General features: G+C 43.0%; 1 protein-coding gene across 6 annotated transcripts in view; it reads right to left on the minus strand.

Annotated features, from left to right (window-relative positions):
• Window positions 1–14,430, minus strand: part of LOC104920036 (roundabout homolog 1) — an 82,135-nt gene that overhangs the window by 2,051 nt on the left and 65,654 nt on the right. For 3 of the 6 annotated variants that reach the window (XM_027273894.1, XM_027273889.1, XM_027273893.1), the window contains 23 exons: window positions 14,270–14,390; window positions 13,113–13,251; window positions 12,882–13,009; window positions 10,578–10,586; window positions 10,179–10,303; window positions 9,906–10,077; window positions 7,292–7,497; window positions 7,108–7,189; window positions 6,849–7,017; window positions 6,577–6,743; window positions 6,293–6,417; window positions 5,153–5,387; window positions 4,801–4,922; window positions 4,502–4,673; window positions 4,095–4,292; window positions 3,397–3,423; window positions 2,724–2,763; window positions 2,370–2,524; window positions 1,834–2,199; window positions 1,634–1,753; window positions 1,399–1,534; window positions 566–718; window positions 1–440 (listed from right to left, as the gene is read on the minus strand). In XM_027273894.1, coding sequence (XP_027129695.1) covers window positions 1–440; window positions 566–718; window positions 1,399–1,534; window positions 1,634–1,753; window positions 1,834–2,199; window positions 2,370–2,524; window positions 2,724–2,763; window positions 3,397–3,423; window positions 4,095–4,292; window positions 4,502–4,673; window positions 4,801–4,922; window positions 5,153–5,387; window positions 6,293–6,417; window positions 6,577–6,743; window positions 6,849–7,017; window positions 7,108–7,189; window positions 7,292–7,497; window positions 9,906–10,077; window positions 10,179–10,303; window positions 10,578–10,586; window positions 12,882–13,009; window positions 13,113–13,251; window positions 14,270–14,390 — 3,607 coding nt within the window. The remainder of the gene's footprint in view (window positions 441–565; window positions 719–1,398; window positions 1,535–1,633; window positions 1,754–1,833; window positions 2,200–2,369; window positions 2,525–2,723; window positions 2,764–3,396; window positions 3,424–4,094; window positions 4,293–4,501; window positions 4,674–4,800; window positions 4,923–5,152; window positions 5,388–6,292; window positions 6,418–6,576; window positions 6,744–6,848; window positions 7,018–7,107; window positions 7,190–7,291; window positions 7,498–9,905; window positions 10,078–10,178; window positions 10,304–10,577; window positions 10,587–12,881; window positions 13,010–13,112; window positions 13,252–14,269; window positions 14,391–14,430) is intronic. The other 3 variants (XM_027273890.1, XM_027273892.1, XM_027273891.1) reach the window with 3 other exon arrangements.

Below are 14,430 nucleotides of genomic sequence, written 5' to 3' on the forward strand. Positions count from 1 at the left end.
CTGACTCCTCCGGGTACCTGCACATGCGCAGGCCTACAATATCCCGCGAGGAGGCTACTGCCTGGTTGAAATCGCCATCTGTAAAGAAGGATCCCTCCGAGGTGCTGACAACACTGGACCTGCCTGATGAGATGTTGTCCTCAGATGCTGAGCCCCAGCTGTTAACCATAGACCCTGTGACCGATCTGTCCAGATCCCCAGTGCTGGAGGCTGGGGTCTGCTCCAGCCCATGAAGGAGCAGCTTGTGTGAAGCTGGGTGGTGCAGCTGGTGTTTGTGCTTCTGCCGGTTGTGATGCTGGCTGTAGTGACTTTCAGCGAGCTCTGCGTCTGTCTCCTCCTCCTCCTCCTCCGCTTCCTCCTCATCCTCTTCCTGCCCGTCAATGTCCATGCACAGGGGTATGGAGCTGTAGGTGTGTGTTGGGGAAAGAGGGCGAGGGTGGCTGGTGATGGTGTTGGCAGGAGAATGCATTTTTTAAGAAAAGGTGTGCAGTCTTGTCACAACAAAGATTTGTAGCGTGAGTTAAAAATGGTTGACTGCAATGTCAGGAAGGTTTAATCTGGTTACCTGGAGTGCTCAGTTCCATCGTGCAGGCCGTTGCTCAGGTCTTCCTGCAGTGTAGTGATAGGTGGGTGACTATAGGACACCTCAGAGGGGGATGAGGCTGCCCCTCTGACTGGTGGAGTCGGGCAGCCTTCTATTCTTTCCCCTGGATCAAAACTGATAAGAAAAGGACTGACATGAGGTAATGGCTAAAGGAATGAAGGGTGCTGCAAGTCCTGACACATTAGTCACAGCCCATTAAACACCAATGCAAATCCCTCTGTCCTCCACCCAAACACAAATTTCCATCATCGAAAAACCTACAAAGATGAACAACAAGCTTTCTGCACCATCTGTTCTTTATCGCATCTCTCGAGTGCATTTTTCTTTCTATTGTGTTCATCGTACATTTCATGAAGTATTTTTAGTCCTAAAAAAAAAAAAATCTGCTGTCACAGTACAAAGGCAAAGCCTAAAATGTATTATTTGTTTGGTGTCGGCTATGACAATACAGCCAGGTTCTGGCAGAAGGTTTGCAGGTAACAGCATACCCTCCTATTATTATGCTCGTACCATTCCAATAACTAATTATATTTCTTGTCAGTTTAATATGCTGAAGGCTACAGTTTGCAGCATAATATGCAAAAGCTGTAATTTAACATGACACGTTCAGCAATATTGCTAATTTCGTCTGGTTGGTCAGTTGAGAAGAAAAGTAATAAACTTGGTGCATATTTTAGTGCATTTTGGAGGTGCAGCTTTTTAGGAGAGATTAGGAGAGAGAGAACATAGACAGGACCACAATTTGTTTCTTTTTCTGGGGTGGAGAAAAAAAAAATCCATTATTTTCACCATACCTCCTCTCCATGGGTAGGCTATACTCATCACAGTCCCAGGCATTAGGATGAGGAGGAGACGGGGCTTCTCCCCAGGTTACTGCATTATGTTTTGGGATCTTTGGAGCCCGCGTTCCCTTCTTTTGATTTTGACTCCCTGAGAAATAAGAAGAGAACATCAAGGTAAACACAGACTTATGCCTCATTAAAATTCACCACTGTGCAGTGTAGCTGTTGGGTTTTTTTTTTTTTTTACCTGAGGTGCTGTTGCTGCCTCTGTCTGAGCTGTGGTGTGAGCCTCCTGTGCTGTGATCCCGGGTCTGGTTGTATGGGAGAGTTTTAGGGTGAATCATTCCTTCACTTCCTTGCAGATGATCTGAAGACAAAGAAACACAACACATTTGCAAAATCTTTCTTATTTTCATACAAATAATAAATCAATAAACCCTGTTTTACCTTTATTTAGCATGTTCTGCTCAATTATGTTGTACTGCATCTGTGCCGCCATCTCCTTCGGTATGGGAGGCAAATTGGGGGGCTGTTTCCAGCACGGCAGGTCCAGAGGCTCTGCTTCAGCGCCACCACCAGCTGCCTTATTCTTAATGCTAGCCTGAATGAGCTGTGTGGTGGCGTACGGGATGGGTTCGTATGTGGCTGCTGAATCTCCGCCTGGACTCGTGTAGCACAAGTTGGAGTTGGTGAAGGTTTTAATCTCATTGAGCTTGTTGGAGAGGTTCACGTCGCTATATATGGCTGTCTCAGAACCAAGCTGTCCCCCTTGCTTGTTTTCTGGATGGTTTCCATAGTTTGCTATGCAGTCAGCTGAGGGGAGCATGAAACAAAGGAGCACATGAACACAGCAAGTGACAAAGTTTCAGCATTGCTGGAAGATGTTGTTTTTTTATTTTTTATTTTTTTATTTTTGTTATTGGACACACTATATAGACCCCACAAAACCTGATCTATGACACGAAGTCAGGCTTTGCACTGACCTGGTCGGCTGTATGTTGTCATGTTGCTGTCACTGGTTCCGTTGCCATTATTGCAGCAGTTGATGCTACAGTCCTTGTGATTGGCACATGCATTTGGCCAATTGTCAGGCAGCCACAGCTGGTTTAGAGGTTCACCCATACTGAGAAGGCCAGGTCTGCAATAAGGAGGACCACGGTGCTGTCAATCAAACCCTGCTGTTCTCATATTTTGCTCATATGATCATAGGGTGGAGGCAATGGGTGTTCATCACTTATAGCAGGAAGACATCTCCCCCTAGTGTTTCCACAGTGAAAGTGCATCCCTCCTGTTGGCCTTCGTATACAGTAGCACAAAGAAATAAGAATATCACTCACCTGCCAGCACTGCAAACAGATTCTCCTCTTTGATACGCGACTGCAAAGAGAAACAAGACAACGATTAAACCTTGATGAGCTGTCAAAGGCTGATAAAAGCCGTGAAAGGCAGTTAGACATCCTAAGTCGAAAGTCTAGACTTGCTTCAATACATGCTTCCATTGACAGGGCACAAAGTCTGACTGTGTTTTAATGTGCGTGAAGACGACACAAATAATTGCCTGTGTCTTTTACAGATCTCAGTAGAACTACAGAACTGATTCAGAAACACTGTTTCCAGTAAAACATCAAGAAGTCTCCTGTAGAAAACATTCTGTATTTTCTTCATTTAATCAAAAGAACCTAACCCTAGGGACATGTGAGCTTGGCACACTATCAGCATATACATGTTTATACGAAAACACTTGCTTTATTATGATGTGATATATGTTTGGTTTCCGTATTATAGATACATACATAGATAGATTTACTTAATTTCATTTGTTTGCTGCATTCATTGTTTAGATGTTGGTAAAAATGACACATATGCTCTTTAACATTGTGCAATCATGTATCTTCCCAAAACACTAAATTACATGAATCAGACCTGAACAATCCCAATCCCGAGAGACAGGATTCGACTCGCCAAATACATAAAATATCACATTAGTAGATGAATCACACTGTTACATACCTGTAGGTGTGAAGGTGAATGACGGGACTGTTGGGAACAGAGAAAGGGGAGAATGATGAGCAGACTGAAATCATTTCAATCAACCTAAATGATCATAGTAGCTATTGTATGTATGTGTTTCACACTGAGGGTGTACTCTTTGCTGTGTGACGGGCATGTGAAAAACCGATGTGTACAAACATTGAAGTAACCACATGCCATATGCCTCTGTCTTTGACACGAGTGTCCAGGTGAAGGTTAATGGGGGTGACAGGCAACGAGAGAGAGAGAGAGAACTGCAGCAGACACGGTAATGGCAGGTTGACAGGTTTGTGCCTCTAAGAACTGGGCTGTGTGGAGGAAATGAGTGACTAAAGGTCAGCCTTTGACTGTCTGCGTAGTCGCAAATGCAAATTTGTCTCTAAAGTCTTTGTGTCGAAGGAAGATTAGGCAAGAGTATTTTCCACCCTTTGATGTGATCTGCTTATCGGCCTCTAAAAATATCCCCTGAATATCAGTGAGATGAAGACTGAAATGCTGTTTTGTGCGGTGGCAACATGTCACGGCTTGATCCCTTCTTCTACAATCATGACGACCTTCAAATGTATCCACAAAAGTAACATGATAACCTGTTTTGCAGACACACACACACTTGGCCTATATGGTGAGCAACTTGAACATACATCTATCCGCATCTCACAGAACAGAGAAACACACACCCTTGCGGATGCCGGTGTATGTGCTGCTGAGGCCGCTTCTCTTCTTGCGGTGACGGTAGAGCCACACGCTGAAAATCATGAGGACCAACCAGCAGGTGGCGCCAATGCCAGCGATAAATGCCGGCTGCCTCACCACATCTGAGATTTGAGACAAAGTGTCTCTTTCCTCATTGATATCCATCATCTGGCCTGCAGAGTCTAAGCAGCAAAGAAAGAAAAGAGAGGAATATTTATTACATGCATGAAAACAACAACAAGGCAGTGGAGGAATGATAACTGAAGATTTCAGTACAGTACAAAACTGTTGATGCAGCAGTAAATATACAAAAGTTGTGATCCTGAGATACTGTCACTTTAAGGCCTTGTTAGGCCTTACTGAACAAGCACTGTTTTCGAAGGACTCTCACCTAATTGAAAGAAAGTGACGTCACTTTTGACCCCAGGTCCAGCACCGTTGCTAGCCGCAACCTCTACACTGTAACGAATTCCCGGTGCCAGACCGGGAATGAGCACAGAGAAGGTGGAACCGTCGACCGACTGGTTGACATGGTACCGACTCTCATTACCCAGGCACCAGATCTGTGAAGAGACGGTGAGGAGGAGATGACAGTGATTGCCTGAGGGACACATATCTGACAACACAAGAGGCAACACATGATTCAAAGCATGAGTACAGGACAGGGCAGGAGCTTTTTTTTTTTCCTACCTTGTACTCTTGAATGACTCCAGCCTTTCCCTGATCTGGAGGCGGTTTCCAAGCAACGAGAATGGCAGTCCCGTTGACATCACTCTTTGTCACTGTAACACCCTGGGGTGCTCTACTAGGAGCTAAGACAAGGAAACATAAAGATTTAACCATGCAGACATAAACACAATCTCACCTGATGCTTGGTGCATGCAGGTATGATTTGCTTCTTTTACAGCTGTGCACGCTATAAAAAAACAATACCCAGATTCTCTGTTGTCATCCAGATATACAGTAATGGAGTTGCTGCAATGTTCTTCTGCTATTTATAGATACATTCCATACCATAGAACAAAAGTTTTCGGACATTCACCTTCTTCCAATGTCCGGACCACCTTCACCTCACTGTCGGCTCCCTGGAACTCATCAAAGAAGGGACGGACTTTGAACTCGTAGATGGATCCTGTCTTCAGCTGACCGATCACCACCCCGTCTTCCCGCGGGGCGCGTACCTCCATGATGCTCCACTGCCCCTCGGGCTGACCGTGTTCAGCGGACGCCCTGTAAAGCACCTTGTAACCCTGGATGTATGGGGATTGCTGCTCAACCTAGTGGAGATGCACGGATAAAATATGCCACGTAAATGTCACGACATGTAACAGTGAGACCCTTTTTGATGGGTTGACTCAAAGAGATTGAAGTTTTTGTTTTATCGCCGTAAAGTCTGAGGTTTGCAATAATACCTGCATGTGAGTTAAATCAACATCTACGAGATCAGATCCTCATCTTGTGTGAGTGGGAACATCCTGCAGGAATTACCTGTTAAAACTCAGTTAATTCCCTTAGCCTTTAGGGCGACTGAGATTAACATTTCCTCATATCTGTGAAATCCCACCGTAAACCACACATTAATACTTTCCCCTCAACACGGTTCTGTTTAAAATCAAGCCAGGAGAGGACTAAGCACTTTCCATTTAAACCACATAATTATGACAAAGGATGCCCTTAAAGATTTCTGTGCAGCAACGCACAATGTATCACACCACAGATAAATTCACTTCTCTGCGCGGCGGATTTATTGTCTGCTGATGAATGTTTAGAGAGAGAAAACCACACGTAATTTCAGCATGAAATAGATCTTTTAAATCCTTCACTTCACTTTTACACAAGACGGTTTCACCCTTCCCCCCCTGAACTATTTAGATCTCAATTTTTTTTAGATATATTTGCTCATCCATCACAGAAAACTCACCTCTTCATGTTACATGGAAAGGAAAACATCAGAGGTTATAAGTGTGTTCTATAATAATCAGTCAACTACAGCGAGTCTTGTTTTTTTTTTTTTTCTCAATGCATAACCCCTTGGCTTTTATACCATTTATTATTATATAGTATGTGTTTACATTTACTCTCAAAATTGCACATTTGACCTTTTCCCATATTTACCCCGACTCTCACAGAAAAAGAAATATCGGCTGTGTCCGTGAGAGTCATCGCAATGTGGTCCTCTTACCATCCACTGCACCCTGACAGCAGAAGATGAAAGGACGGCTGGTGTGTGTAGGTGGATAACCACATCTCCCAGCTCCCTCTGGATGTGACGATGATCCACTCCCTGCATGGTGGAAGTGCTGTCTGCTGGTGTGAAAATATGGAAAAGAAGTAAATTGGCAGCGTCTGCTGGTGTGAAAATATGGAAAAGAAGTAAATTGGCAGCAACGATTCCTTCGTTTCAACTGAAATAAACATGCTATCTATTTAATTGGATGTAAGGAAATGTAAAGCACCCACACTGACCCTGTGTTCTGACAGAGTCAGAGATTGGACTGGGGTCACTGAGGCCATAAGCATTCACTGCTCTGACCATAAACAAGTAGACAGTAGCGGGCTTCAGGTTCCTCAAGACAAAGGTCTGTGTCTTTATATGCTCGGCTAGGGTCACCCATCTGCTGCCTAACGTATAACTGCAGAGAGATGTGGAGAGATGACGACATACATAGGAGGTCAACTAATCAGATGATGCATGTAATATACAATAACTAACGTGCCTGATACTACATATGTCTTACCTGAATGCCTCGATAAGGTAAGATGAAGGTGTTGCCCCAGCGCTGGGGTTCGATTTCCATGACAGAGTGACTGAGGTGCGGCTGATGTCGGTCACCTCAGGCTTAAATGGAGCACTGGGAATCAGGTTAGGGTCTATAGGTTGACTGGATTGGACAACAACTCCAAACTCTGCCACAGAGAAACCAAAAAAAATCAATTAAAGTGCACTACATGGGACTCTCCAGCATGAATAAGTATGCTTAAATCCGTGTAACCTACCCTCCACCTGCAAGTATGCTGTCCAGGAAGCCTCTCCATTGGAGTTGGAAGCTACACAAGTGTAGAAGCCTGTGTCTCCCAGCTGAGGGGAGGAAGTACAGTGGCAGATATTAGTGGGTTGCTTTGGCTCGGCACAGTCGCTGTAATTGCTCATTACAAACTGCTGTATTACTTCATCCCCTACCTTGGCGTAACGAATCTCCAGTGATCCTGTGTCAGCTATGGACATGCGGGAGTCCACTGGAGACACTACCACACTATCCCTCTTCCAGTGGACTGTAGGAGGCGGAGAGCCAACTGTTTGGCAGCCCAGGACCACTGTGCTGTCCACAGGCACAGTCTGATTGAGTGGACCCTGCCTAATCACAGGAGGAGGGTGGTCTGACCGAGCTAATAATAATAAAAAAAAAAAAAAACAGAAGTAGGGAAATGAAAGACTAATAAGTTTAAAGGGTTAATACACATTTTCTAATAGACTACGAAGTACTTTTATGCAGATTATCCAGCGTGAATTCTAATATTGCTTTTGATGATGGACACCATTATCCCACAAGGCAACACAGAAGAAATTAAGAAGCCACACATCAATGACGTCACTGACAAAAGCAATAAAACCAGAAATAATTTTTTAAAAACAATTTTTGTTAGATACAGTAGTTTTCAACTTCCATTTGCCAAAACCTACATTGCAACAGCTAATATGTTTTTGTAGGACCTCCAAAACTAAATCAAATAGATCGCCGCTCACTGTTTACTACAAAGACAAATCCATCATGTTGTACAATAAACAATAGTTTTATTGTTTTGCCTACAAAAGCCATCTCAGCTCAAGCATGTTTATGGTTTTTGTGGTTATGTTTCAGGAACTAAAAGCATCTGTTTGAGGTTGGAGAAACATTGTGATCATCATATAAGTACAATATGGGTAAAGTTTAGCTTTGGTAACAAAAACACTTCTGTTGCATGAAAGATTTCTGTCTCTGGTGTTGTGCTTCTGTGATTTTTATGGCTATTATAGAGGAAACAGGGTTCCTTAATTCAAGTCCATCACAGAAATGTGGCTACAACAGTAATGACCCTGTTACAATTCCGGTTGGTGACCTTTCCCGTATGTCATCTCCATCTTTCCCTGCCCTTTCCAGTCTGTATCTTTACTGTCACGACTGAATAAAGGCAAAAAGCCAGTAGACTGTCAACAGTATATTATGGGATTGGAAATGTTCACAAAAAAGATCAAAGTTATGGAGAGCGAGAGACGGAAATAAAAGTAGACAAAAGATTAAAGTAGAAGAAGATGAAAATGAAATGCTTCCAAAAAAAAAAAATAAAAAATGAAAGCGTGATAAGATGTGAAAGATATTGAGAGGCAAATTGGTAAAGAGAGAACAATGGGTTTAGGTGGCTGTGCAGGCAGTGAAGGAAAAAGAAATCAACTTTTCCCCTCCAGCGGAGAGCAACTAATCGTTCACTCGGCAGTAGGTTCTGCTGGAGCCAACTCCAATCACGACAGCACAGCCCAACTAATAACAATCCCGCTTAGATAACAGCGCTCTCTTTTCTCTCTCTCTCTATCTTACATTTTAAAACCCAGCAGAAGGGGGCATGGGTTCTAGATAAATAAATAAAAATAACCCCCCCGCCCATCCTCCCTAAAAAAAGAGGTGATGGAAACACGCCTTGAAAACTGCTGGAGGTAATACGGACAGTTATTTCCATACAAATGCACCACTCCAAACGGGGGATGTGAGGAGTGTGGTGGGATGGAGAGAATTTGGGGGATGGGAGAGTAGAGAGGAACAGGTAGAGGCGAGAGTGCAGTGCTATAGACCACTGGAAAAAAAAAAAATCCATAAAACATGACCCCATCTTTTTTCATTTCCATTACCTGTAACAGATTTTCGCAGTGAGTGGATGTCTCTCATTTCCCTACTGAGGTGGCTGCAGAGCGCGTATGAGCGGCAGATTATCCTTTAGAGCTAATAGAGCTGCGCTGAATAACTCAATGTGTAAATGCATTAACTGTCTGTCTGTTTAAGCCTGAAGCAATTATCTTCATTAACGTAAAATATGTACATGGTACAAAGTTACCCAGACACATGTATTGGTGATCACAGAGGTCATTTAATTGGGAGCTTGTAGACTTGGCTGGCGGTGTGTAATTACTGTTGTGGGCCTCCAAGCACATTTAAATTGCTTTTTTTATTTTTTTATTTAAACAATTAACACATTTATTTCATCACCTAGGATTTGGATGGCGGTCCCCCAGACTGTATTCCACATAAAAGTGAAGATAAAACATATTGCATGTCAATCCTGCAGTTTTAATTCACAGAAACGTCCAATAAAATAGAACACAGACTGCGAAACTAGGTAAAAATTAATAATATTTAATTGACTTCCCTTGCTTCTCTCTTGTTTATATTATATTAGACAGCAGCAAGTTGTGAAATTAGTTTAGGTAAGAAGAGATAAGGGCAGACACTCTTTACACACAATCACCATGGAAACAGAGCATTTTGAGCCCAACATTCGAACAACATCTCTTGAAATCCCTTCCCTCCTGAAATCCCTCCCCTGATAGTTAGTAACCAAGGAGAGCTACCACACCTATAAGGGAGGGTAGCGCTCCCCAGTCTGCAACCAAGGCCAGCTTGTAGCCTAACACTCCTGCTCAACAAAGGGAAGCTGCAGCCAGCAGTCTGGTTGCCGAAACACAAAACGCTGAAGCTGGAAATGTACTGAAAAAAGAAAAGATCCCCCTCTCCTATCTGCCCTCTATCACTTCTTCCTTTACTCACAGTCTGTGACCTCCAGCAGTGCTTTGGTAATAACACTGCCAGCGATGTTGAGAGCCTGGCAGCTGTAGAATCCACCATCAGAGCGCTGAACATCCGTAATGGTCAAACTGCCCATCTGGGAGACAGAAAGGCGGCTAAAGGGCTGCGGAGGCTGGTAGGAGAAGAGGAGACTCTGGAGTGGAGACAGAGAAAGCAGAATTAGAAAGCAATTCGCCGACTTTATTTGCACTGAGTAGTGATTTAGTGTTATGACAGACTGAGGGTCAGTCTCACCTCGCTGCCCTCCTTCTGCCAGAAGATAGCAGGCTGTGGGTTGCCAGTGGCCTCACACTGGAAGGTGACCATCCTGCCCACTGCCACCACCTGGTTCCTGGGGCGTATGGCAAATGCCGGGGGCACTGCAGAGGAAGAGAGGCCCTAATTAGATGGCAGCCTCATACAAAGATTTCATTATTTCTAGTTCAAGCTCAAGGATTAAAGGCTAAGTAAATAATCATAATTTACCTTTTTTTTTAAATGAAAAAACAGCAAATTTCTAATCATTTACCCACACATAACATAAATTACATACTGTATTGCTGGATGGAATTACAGTGCCAGACAGGACAATAACAGGGGCTCGTGATTTCCTGTTGCTGTCTGATGGTGGATGAAGGATGGATGACAACTTACCGGTATTGACTACAAGGGAAAAGACACAAAAAAAAGAGCAGTGTAATGAGTAATGAAGGCATGTACAGGGATATGGAGTTACAGTAATGTATTCAACAGTATTGGCACATGCTTGAATGAATGAGCACAGCAGAGTTGGTGTAAAAGAACAGTAGCCGGTCAGTAATATATGGACGTGCAAGGGCAATATTCATCATATATATTCATGATCATTTCATTTTATTGTTTTATTACCCTTTCATTGCTATAATATTTCTTCTCAAACCTGGTGCTTATGAGACATCACTTTATTTCATGATTATTCTACGCTCACATGGAGAGAGGCAGGGGGTAGAAACAAGAGAAAGCAATGGTTTCACATTGGGATAATACACATTTATGTATTTTATATGGTTAATTAAATCCGATCTCCTCATAGAGAAATATATTCTGTGTGCATGACCGACTCTTTCATATGCACTCATACATTTTTAAGTACGTGAAAGGAGATTGTGCTTTTTGAAATAAAATAAAAACTAAAAAAATGACTTCAGATGCCCAAAACGAGAGGAGAAAAAAAAAAAAAAAAGAACAAGGCATGCTGTTTAGTTGTATCAACCCAGCAGACTAGCTGATTTAGAGGTGTGAAAAGTATATGTAATTGCCGGTTTAAGTTACAGAGCCAGTCAGCCTTGAGGCATACTTGGACAAAGATATAATCCCCTAATGAGGACATAAACCTGTGAGGGGTAAAGGAAGGAGCCTTGTGTGTGGATTGAAGGTAGAAAAGAGAGAACTGCTGGTGTTATGCAGGAACCTCCTCTACCAAACGTACTACACAAACAACCACACATTTTTGAGATGGGGAAAATGCTGTACATTTTGACATCTGTGAACTAGATTTACAGTGAAATGAACAGTTAGCTAACCAGCCGGTTTCTGGAAGTACTGCGGGAGGATGACTGCGGTTATTGCTCAAGATTTTTGTGTTGAGAAAATTTCGTTTAGAAAAAGTAAAACGCATGATTTTGCAGAAAGGCTAGATCTAAACACCCCGTCCGACACGTGATGCATATCGTGTGCGATATAGCCAACTTTTTTTAATTTATCTAACCATTTAACCCAAGTTAATGATTCAAAAAAATATAGATCATTTTAATGAAAGCAACGCAGAGGAGTCATTTGATCTCATACTTGGGATCTGTGCAAAAACTCGCAATGAGTAAGCTCCTTGGCCTGCTCCATCTGTTTCAAATGGCGACTGTTTAACATCAACCAAATGTTCTAAGTCAGTAAAAATGATTCTGTGGTTCCGACTATAGCTATGATTGAGTCTACCGGAGGTTGACAGAGTATTTTATTTTCATTTAATCACGGAACACACATTCGATTAGATGGCTCTCTGTTTCGTCTCATAATACAACTTCTACTCATCTGCCAGTTATTCCTGCCCCTTCTCCATTCCCTGCTCAAATTAGCCATGGTTCCCCTTGACGCTCGTTTTCTCAGGTTTTTGGAGGGAGAGGAAGATGGTGTAATTGGAACCATGTCATTTCCCAGCAAGCAACCAGCCCGGCCTTATCTTTAATTAAGTCCTACTGTCCTAGCAGTCTGTGGCACCCACTGTGGCACTCTTGTGTTTATGTGTGTGTGTATATATATTTATTTATATATATATTTATATATATATATGGCCCCTAAGTGTGCAACTGTGAGAGGTGTCCTACTGCTCGTTTTCCGCCACTGATTTAAGATCTAAAGGGTGTTATTGTGGCAGGACAGCTCAGACCAAATGAATCCATTTTCCGCGGTTGCGTAAACATTTACTTTGCATGCTCTTCTGAGTTTACACACGACATTACTGTGAGGCTGTACTGTAAACAGACCGCTGCAATGTCCTATACAGCTTGTTATTTAGAACTGCAGTCTGGTGTAGACATTTTATGACCTTAAGCCAGGAAGTGAAAAGGGAAAAAAAACACACACACACACACACACACACACACACACACACACACACACACACACACACACACACAAACCCGGGAGATAATTCTGTCTGTCTGTACTGTCTTGAGTGCAACAGCAGCCTGAGGCACAATAATGAAAACTAGGTCTGGATAAAAAGGCAAGGTAAAAGTCACCGCCTGCTAATTTATGACACTACATGACAGGATTAGTTCTCTCGTTGGGCTAGAAGTAGCAGCTTGCACACATTAAAACCTCTAAAAAAAGCATGTCAAGTTTAAAAGCGTGTTGTATACAGAAAAGAAGGCGGCGCTTGCGGTTAAAGGACATTGCATGCGAGGGGTGGGTGGTACTGACCGTGTACAGTGAGCGTGGAGGATGCTTCAGACTTCCCAACTATGTTCTCCACCACACATGTATAGGAGCCCTCATCTGAGGAGGTCACTTGGCGAACGATCAAGGTATGGTCCTCTAGGATTTCAAATCTGCAGAGCAGGACGGACACACACAATCCAGGGATGAAAGAGAAAGTTGAAACACCGTGTTTGCACGGTAAATTAATGTGCATAGAGGGCCTTTGTGTATTACCTGCCCTTAGGCAGGTCAGAATCATCTTTCCTCCAGCGGACAGTGGGAACAGGGTCTCCTTGAACCACACAGTGGAACTCCACGCTCTCATCTGCCAACACCACCACACTGCTGGGCCGCTTCACGAAGGTCGGGCGTTCTGTAGGGCGGCACAATGAATAGCAATAAATATAAATGTAATCATCACTGTCATGAACGCCTTCTATATCCCTGCGCTCATTTATTGCATTGTTGAAAAGATTATATCATCCACTTGTCTATTCTTAATAAAAAATGAAAAATTGTTTAACTTCTTTACGCAATGAGCTGTATGCTTATCTAAACTTCCAAATAAAAATGGATCGTTTATTATCTTTTGATTTAGGGTTTCATTCCTATTTGGAGAGTTCTACAATAACACTCACTTGATGCTAGAAATGATTACAAAATAATAACATTTATTCTGGAAGCCTTATATTGAATGTGGCCACAGGCAGCTGAATATGTGGCGAGGTACAGAAAACAAAAGAGAAGTAAGAAAGAACTAGTTCTAATAACGACAACTACGAATAGCGTCTGCTCTCATCACTTCAAATATTGCAATTGTCATGCATGTGGGGAAAAAAAAAAAGGTTACATTCTAGTGATAATCATATGCCGGTCTCCAAGGTTACATATTATGCACAACCTGTTGTACAACATATTTTGACCCGTGTCTGCATTCAACGGGATTATTCTCATAGCCTTGAAAGGCTCTATGAGGCACTACACTCCCAACCTCAACCAAGGTCATCTAACCATGTGATACTGATAAAAGCTCTATTCTGATGGGAAATGTTAGATGAGGGGTGGTGGTGGTGGTGGTGGTGGGGTGGAGAATAGAAGCTGGAAACAGGCGTTCAGGATAGGGGGTGTAGCACGGGGGAGCTCTTGTGCTTGAAAGCTTCGAGGGGCTTGTAGGATGTAGCAGTGGTAGATGTTTAGCTCTCCAAAGCTGGCAGACTGGATGGTAGTGCTGCATAATCAGTCTAATTAATGGGTCATTATACTCCCGGTGACAAAGACCTCATGTAGCGGACTGGCAAACTAAACCCACCATGAACTGAGAGGGTGCTTTAGACTAAGTGAAGCGCCGCAACGTTGTTGTTGAAAAGCAATCACAAAGCTGCAAGCGTTACCTAGCACGGTGAGTTCAGCGATCTCGCTCTCCCTCTCTCCCACCATGTTCGTTCCGACGCAGATGTATTTTCCTGCGTCGCTCTTCCTGATGTTGGTGATCATCAGTTTGCCACTGCGAATCTGGCAACAAAAAAAAAAAGCACAAAAGATGATGCGCGTG

This window comes from Larimichthys crocea, chromosome XXII (assembly GCF_000972845.2).
Source record: "Larimichthys crocea isolate SSNF chromosome XXII, L_crocea_2.0, whole genome shotgun sequence".
Classification (NCBI taxonomy): domain Eukaryota; kingdom Metazoa; phylum Chordata; class Actinopteri; family Sciaenidae; genus Larimichthys; species Larimichthys crocea.